At 42.9% G+C, this 20,670-nt stretch overlaps 2 protein-coding genes across 5 annotated transcripts in view; one reads left to right on the top strand and one right to left on the bottom strand.

Annotated features, from left to right (window-relative positions):
• The window catches only part of LOC119132739, a 21,592-nt gene extending 9,595 nt beyond the window's left edge, over nt 1-11,997 (top strand). The window contains exons 19-39 of the mRNA XM_037268212.1: nt 19-144; nt 231-426; nt 631-706; nt 801-1,144; nt 2,050-2,174; nt 2,356-2,533; nt 2,830-2,919; nt 2,988-3,082; nt 3,171-3,253; nt 3,433-3,550; nt 3,688-3,856; nt 4,029-4,124; nt 4,408-4,502; nt 4,638-4,714; nt 4,961-5,072; nt 5,398-5,599; nt 5,708-5,782; nt 5,876-5,973; nt 6,107-10,741; nt 10,984-11,293; nt 11,443-11,997. Of these exons, the coding sequence (XP_037124107.1) occupies nt 19-144; nt 231-426; nt 631-706; nt 801-1,144; nt 2,050-2,174; nt 2,356-2,533; nt 2,830-2,919; nt 2,988-3,082; nt 3,171-3,253; nt 3,433-3,550; nt 3,688-3,856; nt 4,029-4,124; nt 4,408-4,502; nt 4,638-4,714; nt 4,961-5,072; nt 5,398-5,599; nt 5,708-5,782; nt 5,876-5,973; nt 6,107-10,741; nt 10,984-11,170 (7,177 nt within the window). The 3' untranslated portion in view covers nt 11,171-11,293; nt 11,443-11,997. The remainder of the gene's footprint in view (nt 1-18; nt 145-230; nt 427-630; nt 707-800; nt 1,145-2,049; nt 2,175-2,355; nt 2,534-2,829; nt 2,920-2,987; nt 3,083-3,170; nt 3,254-3,432; nt 3,551-3,687; nt 3,857-4,028; nt 4,125-4,407; nt 4,503-4,637; nt 4,715-4,960; nt 5,073-5,397; nt 5,600-5,707; nt 5,783-5,875; nt 5,974-6,106; nt 10,742-10,983; nt 11,294-11,442) is intronic.
• sidt2 (SID1 transmembrane family, member 2) lies at nt 11,891-20,670 on the bottom strand. Of its 4 annotated transcripts, XM_037266976.1 has the most exons (27): nt 19,936-20,670; nt 19,750-19,871; nt 18,720-18,884; nt 18,322-18,367; nt 17,892-17,993; nt 17,611-17,694; nt 17,263-17,428; nt 17,089-17,182; nt 16,944-16,999; nt 16,809-16,835; nt 16,081-16,119; nt 15,929-16,006; nt 15,754-15,816; nt 15,354-15,472; nt 15,182-15,255; nt 15,040-15,106; nt 14,894-14,967; nt 14,700-14,823; nt 14,463-14,580; nt 13,861-13,997; nt 13,677-13,785; nt 13,338-13,414; nt 13,123-13,169; nt 12,943-13,048; nt 12,762-12,872; nt 12,567-12,680; nt 11,891-12,495 (listed from the first exon to the last, which is right to left on the bottom strand). In XM_037266976.1, the coding sequence occupies exons 1-27, from the start codon at nt 20,179-20,181 to the stop codon at nt 12,433-12,435; spliced, it is 2,628 nt and encodes an 875-aa protein (XP_037122871.1). In that variant the 5' UTR covers nt 20,182-20,670; the 3' UTR covers nt 11,891-12,432. The 4 variants fall into 4 exon arrangements, with proteins under 4 accessions (XP_037122871.1, XP_037122874.1, XP_037122873.1 ...); XM_037266979.1 differs by lacking the exon at nt 15,754-15,816; XM_037266978.1 differs by lacking the exon at nt 16,809-16,835.

The raw sequence follows: 20,670 nt of genomic DNA, 5'->3' as shown, positions 1-20,670 counted from the left end.
TCGATTGCTCACATAAAGGGCTTTGCGGCAGTATCTCCTGGTCAAGAGAAGAGATGAGGAGACCCTGTTGGACAAAATGTTTGAGAAGGAGCAATTAACAGAATCTGCCTGGATGGATAGAGATGAAGATCAATTACAGTTCAGGTTTGGCATACATTTTCACACAAACACAAAACAGTGCAAAGGAAAGGCTGAGAAAACTGATGATGTGTGATCGCGCTTGGGTTCAGGCAGGACCGTAAAGCTGCCATCAGAGCGCTTTGCCTCGCAATCGAAGACGAACGGGAAGTTGAAAATGACAACATGAAGGCTGAAAGGAGGCACTTCTTTGAGCGCATTAAGGCGGAGCCAGAAGAGGACCTGCATGAACTGAGAACCAGATTTCAGGAAGACAGGACAGAGAACCTGACATGTTTAAATCCAGAGGTATGGTACCTGTTAAATACTTTCATCTTTTTGTCTCCCTACCCATTTTGCACATATAGAGCACACTATCGTGAAAGAATGATTTTTATTTTTTATTTTATTGCTGTACTCCTAGAGTTGATCAATAAATAACCTATAGCCAAGTTATTTTTGAAATGGTATTGAAATGTCCAATGGGGTAAACCAAGCAATTTCCTGATTTAGATGATCTCTCAGCATGCACGGGAGAAGAGTTTCAACCTGGAGTTCCGCAGCACTTTTTCACCAACAAATGGGCCAGGTAGTATTGCTCTTATTACACTTTTTATTGACAACCCAAAATACTAAGTATAACTACAATACAACTTTAACTGTCTCTTATTTCTTATCCATAGCTCCGGAGCCCCAACACGAGATATTTAGTGCTTTCAAATCAACTTCTCAGAGAACCAAAACTGCATATCCCTCACCCTTTAGGCCGACTCTGGCAGCTCCCCATCCCAGGAACACCACACCTACCTACAGCACCACTCATCCCTCATTGGCTACCTCAGAGTCCCTGCTCAGTCATGCAAAAGCAACACTGCCTGCAAACCCCTTCATCACCACATCCTTGAGAGAAAGATACACGATGAATACTTCTGTAGCCTATTGTAATCAGCTGGGCCTGAATAGATCCAATGAGATCACGGTTTATCGTTTCCAAAGACAAAATTCACAATGGACTGCTTCTCCACTGTGAAGGCAATCTAATGAGTAGTTGATGCAGTGTGTACATTTTATTCTGCAAAACTCTTTCTGTAGAATATCAGTCCGGTGAAGTCAAAAATAGCAAATAAATGCATTGTTTCGCTCAAATCAGAGATTCCAGAAGCAGTAGGAAAACAAATATTTAATCTTATCTAAAATTATAAAAGTGCCTTAATATATTAGAATGATAGAAAGGTTTATTTATTTCAATAGGGTCTATTAATTATAAAAGTAAAACTCGTATGAAAAAAAAAAACATTCATCCTTTTCGGAAAAAAAACCATGACCCAATTTCTAGATTCAACACAGAAATAATCCAAATGGTGATTTTTACCTAAATTCTGGATTTAATTGCATATTTTTGTAAGCATAATGTTTAAAACAATATTATTGCAATTATTTACTCCGTGACGATTCTACGTATATAATTTCATGTTTTTGTTTTTTTTTTTAAACATCTAATAAAATAAGTTAATAAAACTATGCGTTTAGTTACTGAACAAATTCTAATGTGACCAAAGTGGAGGAGCGATTGGACGTGCGATGGACAAAACCTTTCCGTTTCACCCCACTTGAAAGAGACATTTTATGACGGACTGACAACCTTTGTGACGACGACACCGTGACGAAATAGCTTGACTTAAGCCAAGTTTCCCGAAAAGATTCTCGCTGTCTTCGCCATGAATGGAATGCGTTCGTAACTGTTGTTAAATGTCAAGCTGAGTAAAACAAATACCGACTAGTTTGTAAACCCTGCAAGGCAACATGGCTGCAGCAGTCATGCACGGCACGGAGGTCGTCGAGGAACGCAGTGAGGACAAAATTAAATTCTCTGAAAAGGGTAAACTGCTTTACTAATCAGTTGTCCAGATGTCATTTCTCAACTGATTATTTTTTTCTCCACCAGAGCTCAAGGAATATGCGCAAGACATCGGAATTAGTCCAGAAAAAGAGCCAGAGCTTATGTGGCTTGCGAAGAAAGCCATGGTTACCCAACTACCGACAGGATGGTTAGAACGGTAAATCACTAAAAATAATAAAATATATATGAAAGGCATATGTAAAAAAATAAAAAAATGACCAAAGCCCCAAATGTTCACAAGCATTCGCCGTTCAAGGAGATATCAGCTTTATGTGAATGTATAAATTGGAGCTTGTGATCTTTGTTTTGACTTAAATCTTCTGACTTGATACCTGCAGTGAGGATGAGAGTGGAAAAATGTCCTACTACAACTGCCAATTAGACACATCCATTCGGGAACATCCCTGCAAAGCGCGCTACTGTCAGCTGGTGGTTCAAGAGCGCGAGCGTCTCCTCAATTCAGCTGTTGATGGGATTCCTATTGTGAAGAATAAAAAAGTGAAGGAAAAACTGGAGGTAAAGAAAAGGACGAACGAATCACTCAAAACAGGAGTAAGTTGATACTACCAAGCCGAATTTGAATGAAGATTTATAAAATGTAAAACCGAATGCCACTGCTTACCTAATCCTTTTTAACCTATAGTCAATTGAATAGTTCCCACAATTTAAGAATTGAAGGATATTATCTACGATCCATAATAACATCCAAGACTCGAGACATAATCAAGTAATTCCACACAGTTAATAGAACTGGCTTTTTATGCCCATCTTTAACCTTCATAAGGTATTTTTTGCATCCGGTTACACCTTAGAGCTCAAGGGACACCGATCTAGAACCAGCAGAAGAAAGTTTTAGCATGGCTAGTTCTCTGGACCGCGGTTGCGATTCACCACAGCAACAGGTACGTCCCTGCGTATGACATGCCTACTTTTGTCATAATTTTGTCAATTGTTTCCATCTCTTGTAAAGCTATCGGGAGAGTTTTTCAGCTCTGATCTTTTAGAGCGAGTAGTTGAAGAAGAGGAGCAAGAAGTGAAGAATAAGAACATCACAGCAGCTGAAAGGTTTGTTGGAATGTTATTCTCACATGTGGTCATATTTCTAAAATTACTGTTTCAACTTTACAGAAATATCTCATTTTGTTTTTGTCAGTTACCTTGAATGTGCAGCAACCAAAGGTGGACTGCAAATCCTTGAGGAGCACCCAGATGAAGAATTTGAGTTCTCTGAACAAGGTACAAAATCTATTGCCCATAATCAAACCTACCTTTTAAATGCATTGACTTAACTTTGTGCTACAAGACTAAATATCGGTCTTAACTTGCAATTCAAGACGCTGACACTCGTTCTTATAATATTCTATGCTAATATTCCGACGGTCTTTGTTTGCTTTGTTTTTCTACTACTTTGTCAGGCATCAAGGAATATGCTCAGGATATGGGCATCGATCCAGAGAAAGAGCCTGGCCTGATGTATCTTGCCAAGGAGGCCATGTTTGCCCGACTTCCTCCAGATTGGATTTCTTTGAAAGTGTAATTGCGCTTTTAAAAAAATAAATGACACATATTTCACCATAGCTTGTGAAAAAAAACCACCAAACACACCCAAGATGCACAACTTATTGCTAGTACAGTAATTCATAAAAAATGCTGACTATACATCTCCACAGCCTGGAAAGTGAGGATATTTTCTATTACAACTACCATTCAGCCACATCTACATGGGAACATCCTTGCGATGCGCACTACCGCAAATTGGTGGCTCAGGAGCGTGAGCGCTTACAGCAGGCTGCTGTCTTGGCATCGGAAGGCAAACAACACACGGAGAAAACAAACAGCGTAAGTGTGAACCTTTTAACTCATGCTCGTATGACCAATTGTTTTTAAACTGTATATTCCACCTTTAACTTTGAAGGGATAAATACACGTGGGTTATTACAGTCCCATTTTTTTTTTTGCAAAAAGAGCACCTTTTAAGACAATGTCAAGGTACTACATGTGTGCAAAAAAGGATTGCAGAGGTGCTGATGCTGACTCAACTGAGGAGAGGAGCAAGCCAGAAGTGATCGATCATGACAACCACAGTATTGAAACCACACTGCAACAGGTACGTGCGCAGTTTGCCACTCACCAAACCAAATAACAAATCTTGCATCGCATTTATCAGAGGTGACAGGTCCAGAAAGTGGAAACCAGGAGCTCGCTAGCTTCCAAGAGCTCGATCACCTGCTAACTCGGTTGATAAGAAGCACTTGTGGCTAAAGCCAAACTGTGGCAGGGTTTTACTTTATATACCTGGATTTGACACTCCTGACATCTACCGACCATTCCAATTGTTTTCCAGAAACCCTTAACTGAAAAGTTGTTTTATCCTGTTTTCTGTCTCGAAGCAACAAGCAGAGTTTGGTGTCTCTGGCAGCTGGATTTGTGGCAGTCGACTGGAGACTGATGCCAAAGAAAAATGGGACATTGACGCTACCAAGAGGTTTGCGTACTCTTACTTTACTCCTGGGGAACTATATCAGTGATACATCATTGTACTTTTTGATTCCAGACTGGTTCAGTCATTTATTATTGTTTCCTATTCAAACAGAAGGTAATTTAACCCTTCCTTTATTAGCCACCTTGTGTCTGGAGCAAGCACAAGCAGTCTACAAACCCACGAAGAGCACAAGGATGAAGAACTTCCTGAGGAAGGTACACGCTACAATGATCAACATTACCAACATTAAAAACTTAGGGCACTTAATTTAACAGCGTTCTTCGGGGAAAAGTTGATTTCAAGTGCTTTTTGATATTATTTTGTCATGTCATCAAATCATTAGCAACGAAATATAATATTAGTTCTTCATGCTCTATCGGATGGATCTGAAAGGAAATCAGCGGGGCGTTACATTACGACAAATTCTCAATTTCCATGTATCTCTTTAATTTGCTTTTCAGAGATTATGCAATATGCTCGTGACATAGGCATAGATCCAGAGAGAGAGCCAGAGCTTATGTGGCTTGCCAAGGAGGCCATAGATGAAAAACTGCCTCCGGGATGGTTAGAGCGGTAAGACAAGATGCACAATCAGGAAAAGATTCTGAGTTTTTTTCTTTTTTTTTTCTTACGACTGCCATGTAGCACTTTTTCTGAAATTCATAACTTTTGGAATTTAGGAAAATTAATTTTGTACACCTGAAAAAGGACAAATATTTTGATAGTTTCATGTTAATATGGTTGTTTTACGTTAAATAGTACTGAACGTTGGAAAATGATAGTATGGGCAACCATTGCCACAATGAGTTCATCTAGCAGGTTGTGGACTACAGTATTTGTTTTATATTACCATGGAAAACACCTGTTCATGTACTCTCTTGTGACTTGATCCCTCCAGAGAAGATGAAAGTGGAAACATTTACTTCCACAACTGCCAATTAGACACGTGCGTTTGGGAACACCCTTCAAGAATGCACTACAGTCAGCTGGTGGTTCAGGAGCGTGAGCGTATCCAGCGCGCCGCTGTCGATGGGCCCTCGGTGGTGAAGAAGAGCAAGAAGAAAGTCAAAGACAAAAAGGAGGGAAATAAAAGGGGGAAGGTAACACTCAAAATTAGCACACACAAAATTGGTTTCCAAGTTTGTCTGCTTGATTTGATTTGAAAAAGTGCACCATATGTTTGTTGATTTCTCTCTGCGCATGTACAGAAGAATTCACGAAGTATTCGTGTGGATTCATCTGAAGAAATTTCAAAGACTATTACGGAAACAGTACAGCAGCAGGTGCGTGTTTCCCATCCGCTCACTTTCATTGAGCTGTATCAAAGCTTGATATGTCAGCGACTGAACGACGGGTTATTTTGTTGTCTCCAAAAGATGTTGGGAGATCTGCAGGATTCCCATATTTTGGCAAAAGATATTGAAAAGGTGCGCAATGAAGAAGGAACGTGTGAGAAGGCTGAGATTGGGATGAGGTATGTAAAGTGTACCATTAACATTTTTGTATGTAGTCAAACCTTAAGTATTCCTGAAGTACATTAACATTGACTTTTCTTTTGTTTAAAAATAACCTCAAAAAGCTGTTAACATTGGTATTCTATTACCTAGGCCTTCAAAATTTGAGAGCACAGTGGAAGAAAACCAAAACTATCAAAGCAACTCAGAAGAGATGAGTGAGAGGAAGAATGAAAAGGAAAAGGGTGATTATAGACAGAAAAATGTCAAGAAAGAGAAAAGAAGCAAGGAAGATGGGAAGGAGGGCACAGATGTCATGAGCAAGGAGACAAAAATCCATCTTCTCCAAAAAGAGAGAGGGGATGAGGGTGAGGTGTGGCACTTGAAATGTGAAATGGATATACAAAAGCATCTCCCCCACAAAGAACTCGTAAAGAAAGTGGTCAAGAGTTTGACCGGGAACAAAGAGGAAGAAGGTCGACTCCATAAGGAACACCTTAAGAAAGAAGAGGAGGAGATGAAGCTCTTGAAAAAGGAGACAGCGTTGCGGATCTCCTGCTACCTCGAGCAGCTAAAGAGAGAGGAAGAGGTGGAGGCAGAGCGCTTCGTAAAGGAAAAGGAAATGAGAACTCATCAATATCAGATGGAGCTGAAGAGAAAGGAACAGGAGGAGATGGAGCGCTTAAAGAAGGAGATGGAAAGTAGAATATCGCTCTATAAGGAGGAACTGAGTACGGAAGAAGAGAAGAAGGTGGAACATTTCAAAAAGGAAAGGGAGATGAGAAGACATTTGTGGCAGGAGAAGTGTAGGAAGGAAGGGGAGGAGGAAGAGTTGAGAAGACAGCTCCACTTGGAGAAACTGAAGAAAGCGGAAGAGGAAGAAGTTGCACAGTTTAAGAGGGAAAAAGAAAAGAGGATGTGCCTCCTGAAAAAAGAAGAGGATGAAGAAGTGGAAGAGTTCATGAGAGAGAAAGAGATGAGAACAAGTCTCCGTCTGGAGGAAAGGAAGAAAGAGGAGGAGGAGGAAGCGAATAACTTCAAACGGGACAAGGAGGCCAGAATGGATCTTTTTCATCAAAAGATGATGGAAGAGGAAGAGGAGGAGAAAGAACGCTTGAAGAAGGGAAAGGAGGAGCAAATTCGTTTTCACCGGGAGGAGGTGAGGAGAGAGGAAGAGGAAGAGTTGGAGCGATTAGAGGCAAACAAAGAGGCAAGGATGTCTCAGCACCGGGAACAGCAAAGAAGAGAGGAAGAAGAGGAACAAATGCAAAGGGCAGAGGAGGAACAAGAGAAGATAACCAAGGACAAGGAGAAGAGAATGGAGAAGCTGAGGAGAGATGAAGAGGAGGAGCTCCAGCGGTTGAAACAAGAGAAGCAGTCGCGAGTGCATCTCTGCCAAGAAGAGCTGATTCAAGAGGAAGAGGCAGAGGTGAACATCTTAAAGACTGAGAAGGAGGCAAGGATGCAAGATCGCCAACAGGAGCTGATTCAAGAGGAAGAGGCAGAGGTGAACATCTTAAAGACTGAGAAGGAGGCAAGGATGCAAGATCGCCAACAGGAGCTGAGAAGAGAGGAAGAGGCGCTGGTTGAGGAGTTGAAGAGGGAGGAGACCAGGATAAAAATGGAGATCAACCTCTGCAAGGAGAAGTTAAGGCGAGAACAAGACGAGGTGGCCGACTTAAGAACAAAAATGGAAATGAGAATGTGCTCGTTCCGGGAAGAGCTGATGAAAGAGGAAGACGAGGAGGCGAAGAGGTTGAAGACTGAAATTGAGACGAGAATTCAACTGCACCAGGAGAAGCTGAGGAGAGAAGAAGAGGAGAAGGCAGAGCAGTTGAAGAGCGAGCTGGAGGAAAGAATGTCCGACCACCGGGATAGACTCGCCAGAGAGGAAGAGAGAGAGCTTGAGCAACTGAACGCGCAAAAGAAAGTAAAAATGGAACTCTACCAGGAGAAGCTAAGAGGGGAGGAAAAGGAGGAAGCGGAAGAGTTGAAGGCAGGAAAGGATGCTCGAATGCGTGCCTGCTGGCAAGAGTTAAAGAAAGCGGAAGGAAAAGAGGTGGAGGAGTTGAAGAGGGAGGGCTCGAGAGTAAAGTCAGAGATGGAAAAGAGGTTGCAGCTCTGCCAGGAGACTCTCCGCAAAGAGGAAGAGGAGGAGATGAAGAGGTTGAAGACGGAGAAGGAGACGCGAGTGGGCCTTCGTCAAGACAAGTTGAGAAAAGAGGAAGCGGCGGAGGTCAAGCAGATGAAGACAGCCAAGGAGACGAGGGTACATCGCCGCAGGACCGAGCTGAAGAAGGAGGAAGAGGAGGCCGCCGAGCAGTTGAAGGCTGAAAAAGACGTCCAAGTGCGTCTCAACTGGGAGAAGTTGCGTCGGGTGGAGGAGGAGGAGATGGAGCGCTTCCAACAGGAAGTTGAAATGAAAATGCGGCACTGCCGAGAGAAGCTAAGGCGAGAGGAAGAGGAGGTGGAGAAGTTGAAGGAGGAGGAGAGAACCAAAAAAGAACAAATGCAAATGAGATTGCGTCTTCGCCAGCAGGAGCTCAGCCGCGAGGAGGAAGACGGGCTGCAGCGTTTGAAGACCGCAAAGGAAGCAAGAATGAACCTCTGCCAGGGAGTGCTGAGGAGAGAGGAAGAAGAGGAGGCTGAGCGTTTGAAAATTGACTTTGAGAAGAGAATGCGTCTTCAACAGCAAGAGCTGATGAGGGAGGAAGAAGAGGAGCTGGAGCGTTTGAAGACGGTGAAGGAGGCAAAAGTCAGACTCTACCTGGAGGAACTCAACAAAGAAGTCAACGAGGAGTTTGAGTGCTTGAAGAAGGAGAAAGAGCGACAGATGCACTTCCACCTGGAGGAATTGCGGAGAGTGAAGGACGAGGCGGCCGAGCGTCTGGAGACCGAGAGGGAGAACCGATTGCAGCTCCACCTGCACGAGCTGAAAAGGAAAGAAGCCAAGGAGGTGGAGCAGTTCATTCTGGAGAAGCAGATGCGATTCAAGACAGAGATGGAGGAAAGAATGAGCGTTTTCGTGGAGGAGCTCCGAAGAGAGGAAGAGGAGAATGCAAAACATTTGAAGAGGAGGAAAGAGATTCGAATCGGCGTTTGCCACGACGAACTGCGGCGAGAAGAGGAGGAGGAGGTGGAACGTATGAAGAAGGAGAAAGAAAGTAGAATGTGTCTCTTACGAGAGGAACTGAGGAAGGAGGAGGAAGCGGAGGCACAGCTTCTGAAAAAGGAGAAAGAGGCGAGAACGTGTCAGCAGAAGAATAAGCTGAAGAGAGACGAAGAGGACATGTTAAAAAGGGAGAAGCTGAAGAAAATGCGTGGCCGGCAGGAAAAGCTGAAGAGAGAGCACGAAGAAAGCGTCGAGAAGTCGAGGACTGAAACGGAGACACGGTTGCGCTTCCGCCAAGAGGGGGAGAAGATCAAGAGAACATTGGTGTGTCCGGAGGAGCTCATCAAAGAGGAGGATGCAGAGTCATCAGTGAGGGAAAAGGACAATCAGCCAAGTGAAGAGGCCAGTGCCAAGCTAACTCAGTCAGGCCAAGAAGATCAGGATGAAGGAGTAGAGAAAGGGTGGAAAGCAAAAACGCAACTCCAGAAGATACGAGCAGATGAGGAATGCTTGAAGAGTGAGAAGGTGCATGCAGAGTATTTGAAACAAGAGAAACCGAAGCCATTGCATCTCGATCAAGACAACACGAGTACGGAGGACGAGGAGAAAGAGACAGCACGTCTTTGCCTCGAGGAACTGAGTAAAGAGGAAGAGGAGGAGATGGAGCGGTTGAAAAAGGAAAAAGAGCATCGAACCCTTCTCCGCCAGGAGGAGCTGAGGAGACAGGAAAGTGAGGAGCTGCAGCGGTTGAAAAGGGAAAAGGCAGCGAGAATTTTTCTCTGCCAGGAGGAGCTCAGGAGTAAAGAAGACGAGAAGGCGCGTTTGTTAAAACAGGAGAAGGAGAGGAAGACGCAGCTCCTCAGGGAGCAGCTGAAGCGAGAGGAGGAGGACGAGGTGGCACGCTTGAGGTGGGAGAAGGCGAAGAGGACACGCCTCCTGCAGGAGAAGCTGTGGCGAGATGAGGAGGAGGAGCGGTTGAACCGAGAGAAGGAGAAAAGAGCGTGTCTCCGGAAAATGGAGCTGATTCGAGAGGAAGAGGAGGAGCGATTGAAGAAGGAGCGGGAGAAAAGAACACGTCTTCGCCGGGAGGAGCTGACGAAGGAGGAAGAGGAAGAGTTGGAGAGGTTAAAGAGGGAAAAGGAAAAGAGAATGCTTTTACGCCAAGAGGAACTGAAGAAGGAGGAAGAGAGAGAAGCGGAACAGTTCAAAACGGAAAAGGAGAAAAGAATGCGTCGGCTCCTGGAGGAACTCAAGCGAGAGGAGGAGGAGGAGCGCTTGCAGAAGGAGAAGGAGAAGAGGATACGTCTCTGTCTGGATGAGCTTAGGAGGGAGGAGGAGGTGGAGATGGTCAAGCTAAGGAGGGAAAAAGAGCAGAGAATGCGTCTCTGTCAGGAGAGGCTCAGAAGAGAAGAGGAGGAGGAGATGGAGAAGTTAAAAAGGAAGAAGGAGAAGAGAATGCATCTCCGCCAGGAGGAGCTGAGGAGAGCGGAAGAAGAGGAGTTGGAGCAGGTCAGGAATAAAAAAATGGGCGTCTTCCAACTGGATCAGCGAAGCGAGAAAGACGAGGAGATGGAGAGAATATCCAGCAAGAAAGAAAAAAAATTGCGGCTTCGTCAAATGAGCCTGAGGGGAGAAGAGGAGAAGAAACTGAAGTTTGAGTCCAAGGAAAGGCAGAGGTAGGCTTACGTATTTAATCACGTTTGTGTGGTGCTACTGAAGTTGACACTCGTGATGGCAAAATGAAGCTTCATTTTTGCTTCAAGAACCAGTTGTTGTATTTTTAGACTCCTTTGACTTGACTGAGGAATGAAAAATGAAAACATATCTCGCCCCCCCCCCCCCAAAAAAAATCATATTCATGTTGTTTTCACAAAAGTTTGAAGTATCAAATGACGATCCAATCTGTGGACCTGTTAAGGGCTTTGCGCCAGTGTCTGCTGGTCAAGAGGAGAGACGAGGACCCATTGTTGATGTCTGACCAGAAGGAGGAACTAACAGAATGTGCCCACAAGGAGAAAGAAGAGGGGCAACCTAAGATCAGAAGAACGTCAATTTTTTCAAACCTGAGGTTTGTGAAATCGTCGTACTTAGAGACCCACCGCTAAGTTTAATGATGCAGAGCGTGTGCAATATTTCACGTTTGCCGATTGTATGTCTCAGAAGCTAGGAGACATGAAGATGAAGGATCTGACCGATACCTCTGTGGGAGTTTTGAAACCATGGCACAGGTAACACGCTTGTGCTAATGAATAAAAGCAGAACATTTAAAAAATCCCAGGAAATTAAAAAAAAAAAAATCCCAATTTGATTATTCTTCTAAATCCTTCAGGCCTATAATGAATGACAATTATTAATGTATGTCATCTTTTTTTATTAGGCCAGTCCGCCCACATGGTCCAAGTAACAGCATCAGATCTTCTGTGCTTTGTGACCGAAGGTTCAGAAGCACCACACCTGCTCTCAGTAGATCGGTTTTAATGTGTGCGCGCGCGTTTGTAATTGATTCTGTAGGAGCATCTAATGGTAGGAAAATGTCTTTTTTTTTTTCTTTTTTTTTGCAACTGCGCAATTATTGTTGTGGGCCGCTAATTGAATAGCAATGATAGAGTACATGCTCATTTCAGGGTTCAGTTCTCTTAATGTGTGAGGAATTTTGAAATAGATACATTTTCACGTTTCACAAGGTTCTTGATTTTTTGCAGTCTTTTTAACACCACAAATGTCTTATGTGCGTTGCATTCACTTCATATTAACTGAGGTCCTGAGTTTGTTCAGTGACTATTCATATTTTTGGCACCCACCTGCAACAAACAATCTGAAAGATTATATGACAAGGAACCTTTATTCAATAACCGTTGATTAACATAACCGACATGATTTTTTAATGCAAAAAAAAAAAAAAAACTTCCCGCATCGCATCTGAAACTATCATGACAATATAATTACATTGGCTGGTTTCTTTGTGACTCACACGATAAAACACTGCCATTGGGATTTGTAAAAACACATTTAGCAAATGACATTTGACAAATATAAACATTCATTTTCAGTCATGTTTCAGTACATTGTGAACAATAAATAATCACAGATTCAGGCTGTAGTTTGAGCAAAATAGGATATATATATATAAACCTCAATTGTAGACAGTAAACATCAAGTACATCAGCAATACAATTATTGATGGCAGCGAGATGAGAGAAATGTTCAGCATCGATAAACTGTTGATTGGAGGGAGGGGCGACCTTGCACCTACCCCGAGCAGCTGATGGGGCCGTGACGGCCGGAAAGGCTACTGGCTCTGCTTTTGGACGTGGACGGACCAAAAAGGACGATAAGGCAAATGAGGAGCGCTTCAGGTGTGTCCAATCTAAAACACGTAGATCTTGTCTCTCTGGACAGTGTCAAGGTCATCGTCCATAGTGAGCAGAACCTGAAGTTGGAACAGAGTGAGCGAACGTCCGTGTATTCTTTCTATAATGTAAGACAAAAGATGGGACTTGCCAAGAAGGAGCCAAACATGGCGATGGAAGAGAGGAAGTGCCAAATGTCGTGATCGTCGAAAAATGACAGCAGGATGCAGTCGCGGTTGTGCTCACGAGATTCTGCCGGTGTTTTCTGTTTCAAAACAAATGACACTTCATCATGAAAAACTTCTGATGTGTGTTGTGTGATGACTATGTAAATAAATTCTCCAACCTGCCAGGTGCTAAGACCCTGGAAGAAGAAATAGAGCGCAAAGCCCCACACCACCGCCGTGAAGAGAATACACACCAGCGCCAGACACTGGATTCTCTCACCGCTGCGCAGCTTTAACACAAACGGAACAGGTCAAACAATGGCAGGTAAGTCTCGAGACATCTTGTGTAAAAATGATCACCTTCATAATGATGTAGAAGGCAAAGTAGAGCAGAAGGTTACAGATTGCGATGGCCAGCAGGTAGGAGGCAAAGTCATTGGGTCTCTCGATGAGGCCGTAGGCAGCGCTGCAGAAGGAACATCACTTAAATTACATTGTTTGGATTGCACCTCACACACACTTAGACAGTGGTTTACTCACAGGGACCAGTTGACTATGTTGCCCATTACTAGCAGAACCATGCGATCCTTAAAACACGAGGCATAAATTGAGAGACCTCAGATGAATGACATTTTATCTTCATATAAGTGAACTCAATTCAGATTTTATCATTGGAATACACTATAAAATAGCCCACCTACTCCCCTTTTTTTGAAAAATTATGTTAACCATACTATCATGCAGACATTACTCACAATGTACGTGGGCCCGGTGCACTGTCGAATACAATCTGTGTAGACGACATAAACCATCCTGCGCACAATGCCAGAATCTGAAACAAAACATTCACATATCAAATTGAGTCCAACAAATACATTTTACATTTATCTAATGAAATTATCAAACAAGTTTACCTATGCAATGAACTTTCTTTTATGAAATAATTATAATTTATTATTGAAGTAATCTACACACTAACTTTTCTGAGTTGTAAAAAAATTAAATCTGAGAATATTTACTCTCACTTTTATACGAATGACCTGACAAATTTTGTAACCCTTGAATATAATCATCAATTTGGTATAAAGCCTTACCGAGCCTCCATCTGCCCATGTAGTAGAGCTGTGTGCTGAGGAGAAGTGTGGCCAAGATATGGATGATTGAGAAAACGATCCAAAACACAGTGTTACCTCTCCCGAACACCTGTAAACATCAGCACATATCCGAGTTCCAACTTGTCAGGGTGTCGAGAACCGTCGTAGGCTCGTGTGCACGTACCACTCCGAGCACGGAGAAGAAGATGACTGCGGCCAGGCAGGCGTAGGCAGTGTAAGCGCTGGCGTTGATGTCGGGGTGTCTCTTCTGGTACAGCTTCAGCATACACAGGCCAGCGATCATATACATAAAGGACGTGTCTGCAAAAACATCACAGAGCTGGTGAGTCTGTGCAACAGAAGCGGGTTTAGCTGCCACTCAGAAAAGTTGCATCTGTTCCTGAGCTCCCCCTACTGTTGTGAAGTTGAACTTACAAGATGTGGACAGACCCCCCAATAAAGATGATAATCATCTGCATTATTATTAGTCACTATTCTTATAGTTTTTTTAATACTGCTATTAATATTCTAATTTTGAGGAAAAATATTTTGTACAATTCTATAGTTAGAGCAGGGGTCAGTAATGCGGTGTAGCCCCCAAGGACCACATGAGTAGCCTGTTCTAAAAATAGCTCAACGGTGATGGGACATTGTGATTTCCTAAGTCAAACTTTTTCCAGGATATGAATCGTTTTGAGATTAACTGTACTTCATACATCGATATATCGTAGCAGGGGAAGAAGAAGAAAATGATGGTGGCAGTGTGGTTCCAATGTGTCACATTACCAAACTGGAAGTTGGTGTAGTTGGGGCAGACATGGTAGCAGGCGCTGAGTAGGCCCTCCATCATGAGAGCGGTGCCCATGGCATAGAAGAGACCAAAATGCTTTGGGATGCCACATTCCTGAAATGAAAGGACAGCATTGACAGACTTTTTTTTTTTTTTTTGGGGGACAGGCAGCCTAATACATTTGTCGAGCACAGTACGGTCCAGTATATCCAGTTGAAGTCACACAAACTTACCAGTGCATTGACTTCATTACAGGCCAGGGCTCGATTGTGAACAATGTCTCTCTTGAGGACGATGAGGAGAAAGAGGAGGCCCAGCATCACGTAGCCGAGGTTGCTGAGGATGTTGTTGAACGCACTGCGTAGTGGTGGAGCGGATGAGTAAAATGCCGAAATCAAGTAATAGCTCATTTGAGCCGGGTACGAACCTGAGAGCTCCGAGAGGGTGAGCGCACATGAAATTGTAATAGCAGATATCCTGGTTCCCCGTGACATTGACAACCTGATTAAAAAAAAAAAGATTTGGAGTCAACATGTAATAAATCATTCATTTGTTTATTTCCCGCTAGCGTACCGTTTGATATGTGATGACCAGCTGGATGACAGGCAGAGCGTAGAACACAGCGATGGTGGCGATGTTCCTGATGAGAGCACGGTCATTTTGTCAACTATGGTGTCACAACTTTGGCATCATAGAAAAAAATAGATATTCTCACCAGAAGTAGATTTGATATTTCTTGCTGAGGACCCTCTTGTCTTTGCGCGACAGGTCAGACACACAAAGATACTTCTGTAATCAACAAAGGACACAGGGACATTGTAAATGCCCAGTTTTTTCATTTTAATAAAAATTCTCAATTTGGTAACACGAATTGAGACAAGGCTTACCTTGGTGCGAACAATATTTTTGTCTGAGTTGATGTCATCCAGTGTGTCATAGTCATCTTCTTCTATAGAGCTCAATGACTCTTGTCTGCTTCTTCCGGCACTTTTCCAACCAGTCCGTTCTAATGGAAAATAACTTTTTGTTTACTAAGATGATGGACTATCGTCGGACCGGTAATCGGTTCAAGATTTAAGATAAGGGGCTTCCCATTTGTGTCACAGATTTTAAAATATCTCCCACACACAAAGGCTGATTGCCAACACCTCGAATCACACACCACTGTTTATGTCCGTTTAGTCCAATTAGAATACCAGCGTCTCCGAAAAAAAAAACATTGATTGACATTCCAGTGATTCGCTTTGGCATAAAACTGACTGGGCCAGCTATGTGGCAGTGCATCACCGATACAGATGGTTGTGTGGTGCAGTTGAGTGAGGATTGGTCGACGTTTAAAAGGCTCCCTTCCTGATGAACAAAGGCACAGGAATGCGTTGAGGGAGCAGAGCTTCGAACAAGGAGCGTGAGGGCACGTTTGGGTAAACAAGACAGTGATGACGTGTAAGAATATATCCCGTACCCATGTAGTTGTCAGCTGAAGCCGCACTGTCAAGTGAGGGGGCGCTCTCTGTGACTGCTTCTGAACTGACTGTGCTATCTGTTGGATGGACATATCAATTCAGGAACCACAAGAGGGGAAAAATTGAAAAACAAAAGCAGGGTAAAACTCACCGAGGGAGCCGTATTCATTTGGTGAAGCTGTAACCTTGCCTATAGACAGAAAAAAAAAAGTTCATCGTAAGACTCCAGTGTTTCTCTGCTCTCTTTGCAATTAACAACAACCTATTTGCCTATTTTTTAAAGACCTAGTACATCCTGCGAAATTCCGGTCCCAATTGACTATGTTGAGGTGCTTCTATTATACAGGCCAACATCTTGCCCAATATAAAACTAATGCTGTGGCATCTATTAGTGATTATTTTAAGGTAGGGTTAATTATTTGTGGATTTATTCGCGGCATGGTTCAGTCCCCATCCCTCATCCCTTGCATTGCAACACAACTTCGCCTCATCAAAAACACTCAGCAGATGAAAGTACAAGACATGAGCGAGCATCGGAACATGTTCAGACAGAAATGAGAAACGTGGTAGTAACCAACGCAATGATTTAAAAAAACGTTGTTTTCATCCTGAAGTTAAAAAAAAGCAGCAAGCAATGCAGTACGTCTGATAAATTTTGCTCACTCTTTAAGTGTGCAGTATGTAAACTATTGTTTTTTATGCTAGTAGCATCACTAACTAAAACTGCTTTCCTGGATCAAACAAAAAATGATATTTCATTCATAGCTCAAAAGCGACACATGCTTTGAAATCATATTAATACTATAAAGACATACACATGCACGAAATGCAGCATCTAATGACAAACAAAAAGACAGGAGCAACTGTGTGTTTATATACCATCTCCATTTTTCCCCAGCAGAGAAGCTGAAGGACGTGTTAGCAGACAGGAAAGAGAATAAAAAACAGATCGTCCAGTTAATATCTACAGCCCGCTCCCTCGTATGACCCCTGTTCCTTTAAGAGCTGGGTTACCTGTCTCAGCTGGTGATGTGTCATCAATATTTTCAAAGAGCTCTCTCCTCCTGGCTCTGCCCAGAACAAAGAGGCAAGCAAATGCAAATTAACCTGTTAGTCAAGTGCTCTGACCTTTCTTTCGGAGACGATGTCCAAGTCTTACCGTTTATTCGCCACACAGGCCACCAGCAGAGTGACAAGGTAGAAGGAGAGGAAAATTCCAAGACATAGTAGCATGCCCAACACATATACCTCTGCTGCAAAGTGGACACCGACTCATTTTAATCGTGGTTACATATTGGCCATTTTGACAATAATCTGTATAAAATTAGCTTACATTTTATAGCAAGGGAGACCACCACGTCAAGGGTTTTGCTGCGGTTACCAGCGTCGATCAGCTCATCGGGGCGTAGCGGGTAGAAGCGCAGTGGACCCCCACAGGCCTCGTCTTCTGTTTTTACCACAACTACCACGTAAAAACTGTTGCTGGGGAAATCTTTTCTCTGGATAGCAAAAGGGGGGCAGAGGACCAATGATTAATAGACATGCTAGCGCTAGGTTTGCCGAGTTTTTTTGTATAGTGTAGACATTTTATAATAAATTCACCCCATGTTGTTTTTTTGCCAATTCCCATCGAATAGTTTCCAATTTTCAAAATTCCAGACATAGTTGAAGGACTACCTACCTGTACTGTGATGGCACCTTTTTTCGTCATAGTCTGATACATTCCAATGAAGGCCACATTGTTGTCGAGGTCATAGACGGGGCACTAACAACAGAAAAACAACAAGAAACATCAATCAGATTCGAGAGATTACACAAGTAGAGCTAACTGGGGGTGAAGTAAACAAATCAAATCGTACCCATCAGAGATCACTATCGCTTTAAGATAAACATAATTTTTGCGCTATTGTTACTGCAAACCATTTAAGGTCCTTATTGACAGCACGAGAAGAGAAAGTCTACCTGAATGTCTTGGATGGACATAACGGAGCAGGGGAAGTTCATGTCCGAGCTGACCTTCACAATCACAGTGTCCACCCCTTCAGGAAATACATACTTGAAGTACTGAGAGAGAAGATAAGCAATTAGGGGAGGGGATCTTTAATATTGTAACATTGTATTCGCAAATAGTAGGTCAAGCATTTATTGGGTATTGACTTCATGAATTCTACTTCAATAATATTTAGGCAACAGACTAAGTTAGAATTTGGCACGTACAGACATCTCAAATCATCACAATGTCTGCGCAAACTACGTGCTAGATGCACAATGTCAGCTCATGTTTGAACAAGCATGACTTCCTGTTATTGTGTAACATCAAATATTCCCACATCCTTTTGTTGACGCTGCACTTCTTTCACTAGTTCTCATTTCTGGTAATTGCCGTGCGTACCTGAGGTTGGGAGGGGGATGCAGTGAAACTGAATTTCGTTTCTGTCCTGGAATCAAAGTGAAAATCAGTCACACGCATCCGTTGCAGTTTAGTTATCATTCCATGTTTCCGCCAAGCAGTACAGATTAAATGGTGTGACACCGAACACTAGGACAATATTTATACTAGCAAATGAATTCAATTAAGACAGCACTGAAATTACACAACAGAATGTCAATTAATTGAATTTTATTATATTCCATTTGAGTTTAATGTTCATTCTAACAGGAAAATGACCAATTCTTGTCAACCAATCAAAGGATAGCAGGAAACAAACTAAGGTTTGGTAGAAACAAAAATTCCCTACTGTGAATGTTTTTTTGTTTTTTTTAATGTAGTGTACTGAAGCTGTCACTTACTGCAATATGAAGCTTTCAACGCGGCTGACCCTAAGCTGGTAGTTTGTACCCTGGCTGGAAAGCGTCGACACATCTATAAAGAAGAACTGGGTCTCCGATGCGGCCCGTGTTGGAGGTTGGCATAATGTGCGGCCCAAATGATTGTATGGGTACTTCCTCTGATACCTGGAGAGCACACAAATACACACAGATTGTACTGCTTTGTATCAAAACCTCAGACGAGTCCTCGCTTGACAGTGACTGATAATATTTTGCGGTTACAAGCGACTATTTAGAGCGCAAGTGTTAAGGTACGAAATTGTTGTCTTTGTTTTTGTCATGATTTTGACTGCTGTTAAGTGTCAGGCGACTTTAGTGGTCATGTGTTTTCAATAACTTTCAATAACTCCCCTCAAAAATTGCAAAATGTGTAAATAACTTTCCCAGACTCATGACAAGGAGATCGGTAATCTGGGGTCTGAGGATGTGAAAGTGCAAAGGTTCATTACGAAATGTAACATGATAAGAATTTGAGCGTGCTAAAGATTTTGCAGCTATTTAAATGGCCTATCCCAGGGGTGTCAAAGTCGTTTTTTCCGCAGGCCGCATTGTAGTCATAGCTTCTTTCGGAGGGCCATTATGACTGTCAACCCAAATAAATGTATGAGCACCTCATATTATGTACAGTAAAAGCTACAAAACAAACTGACAAATAACTAGTTTTCAAATCAGACAAGTAAAAACTGCTCAAATATTTAAAAAAAAAAAAGAAGATATTAAAAGTGAAGACAATTTGCAATTCTAGTAATGACACACGAATTTGATGCACCATTTGTCTTGGCGGGCCACATAAAATGTGGTGGGCCGTATCTGGCCCCCGGGCCTTGAGTTTGACACCTGTATAAATTCTCATTTAAACATTAACTTGTTTGTTAATTTTTTTATTTTTTATATATATATATAGATTTTCTAGTTAGTTTTTGGTAACGTTTGTGTGATTGCAAAGATATTTTGTGGGACACCCTTGCTGCACGGGTGGTCCATCACTTACAGGCCTCTGAGGATGAGGGGGACCTGAAAGGACAGCACAGCTTGCTTCTGTCGCACCACAAACAGGATGGGACTCTTGAGGTTCTGCGACAGTACGTCCACGGATACACGAACTCCTTCCGTCTGGGACATGAAGACCAATAAATCACCGATGTACTAACATGGGAAAAACAACTGACTCGCTTACCTTAGTTCTGGAGACGGTGTGATTGAAGGTATAGATCGTCAGATTTTCACTCGTAACTGTGTCATTATAGATAACATCAAACTCGCCTTCTTTCTGAATGACATATTTTGTCTCCCCTCGAGCACCATTGCCGCAAGCCAACAGGGCCACCACGCACAACCACAGCAGGACTCCTGCATCAGGTCCAAAGGTGTTTTTATATCGTGACTTCCAGTGACTCCCCAACAGCATTTTGTCTCTTAACATTTTCCTTGAAGCAGTGAACGACACCCGTTCAGGAATTAAATGGCGAAACGAACTGTGCAACTCCGCCGCCCCATTCGAATGACTCGAAGTAAACAGGTTGACTGTCAAAATTGTGTCATGCCCTGTCTTGGTCCAAAATAACAACAGGACGGTGTGAAGTCACAAGATCGGAGACAGCAGCACTGCAACAAGACTGTAGTCTCACGGCAAAACAGACGAATCCTGACAGGCGGCTATGTTGTTTTGCTACTCTTAGCAAGATTGGCTAGCCCGCAGCTCCATGTTTGGATCTGGAAGTTTAGTCCGAGAACGTCGTTTGAGTGATCGAGTAGGCCTGCTCGCAGTTTTTTAAGTCCGAGTGGTGCGTCCAGGTGTGTGGCGTCCCCGTGGGTTCATCTGAGTGTTTCTGTAGTGGTGATTTGGCATAAAACCATCCTCCTTGCCTCTTTGTGATGTGTGAGGGGATAAATGTTGTTCATGAATAGCGCC

Source organism: Syngnathus acus, chromosome 13 (assembly GCF_901709675.1).
Source record: "Syngnathus acus chromosome 13, fSynAcu1.2, whole genome shotgun sequence".
NCBI classification, from domain to species: Eukaryota; Metazoa; Chordata; class Actinopteri; order Syngnathiformes; family Syngnathidae; genus Syngnathus; species Syngnathus acus.
This window is presented reverse-complemented; position numbering and strand designations above follow the sequence as displayed.

Excerpts from the sequence above, each read along its gene's own strand:
- sidt2 (XM_037266976.1), bottom strand. The coding sequence starts at position 20,181 with ATGTTAAGAGACAAAATGCTGTTGGGGAGTCACTGGAAGTCACGATAT. Across the intron at positions 17,000-17,088 it reads GCCTGTGTGGCGAATAAACG|AGCCAGGAGGAGAGAGCTCT; the intron begins GTAAGACTTGGA and ends TGTTCTGGGCAG. Across the intron at positions 13,170-13,337 it reads GCACCGGGCCCACGTACATT|GATCGCATGGTTCTGCTAGT; the intron begins GTGAGTAATGTC and ends TCGTGTTTTAAG.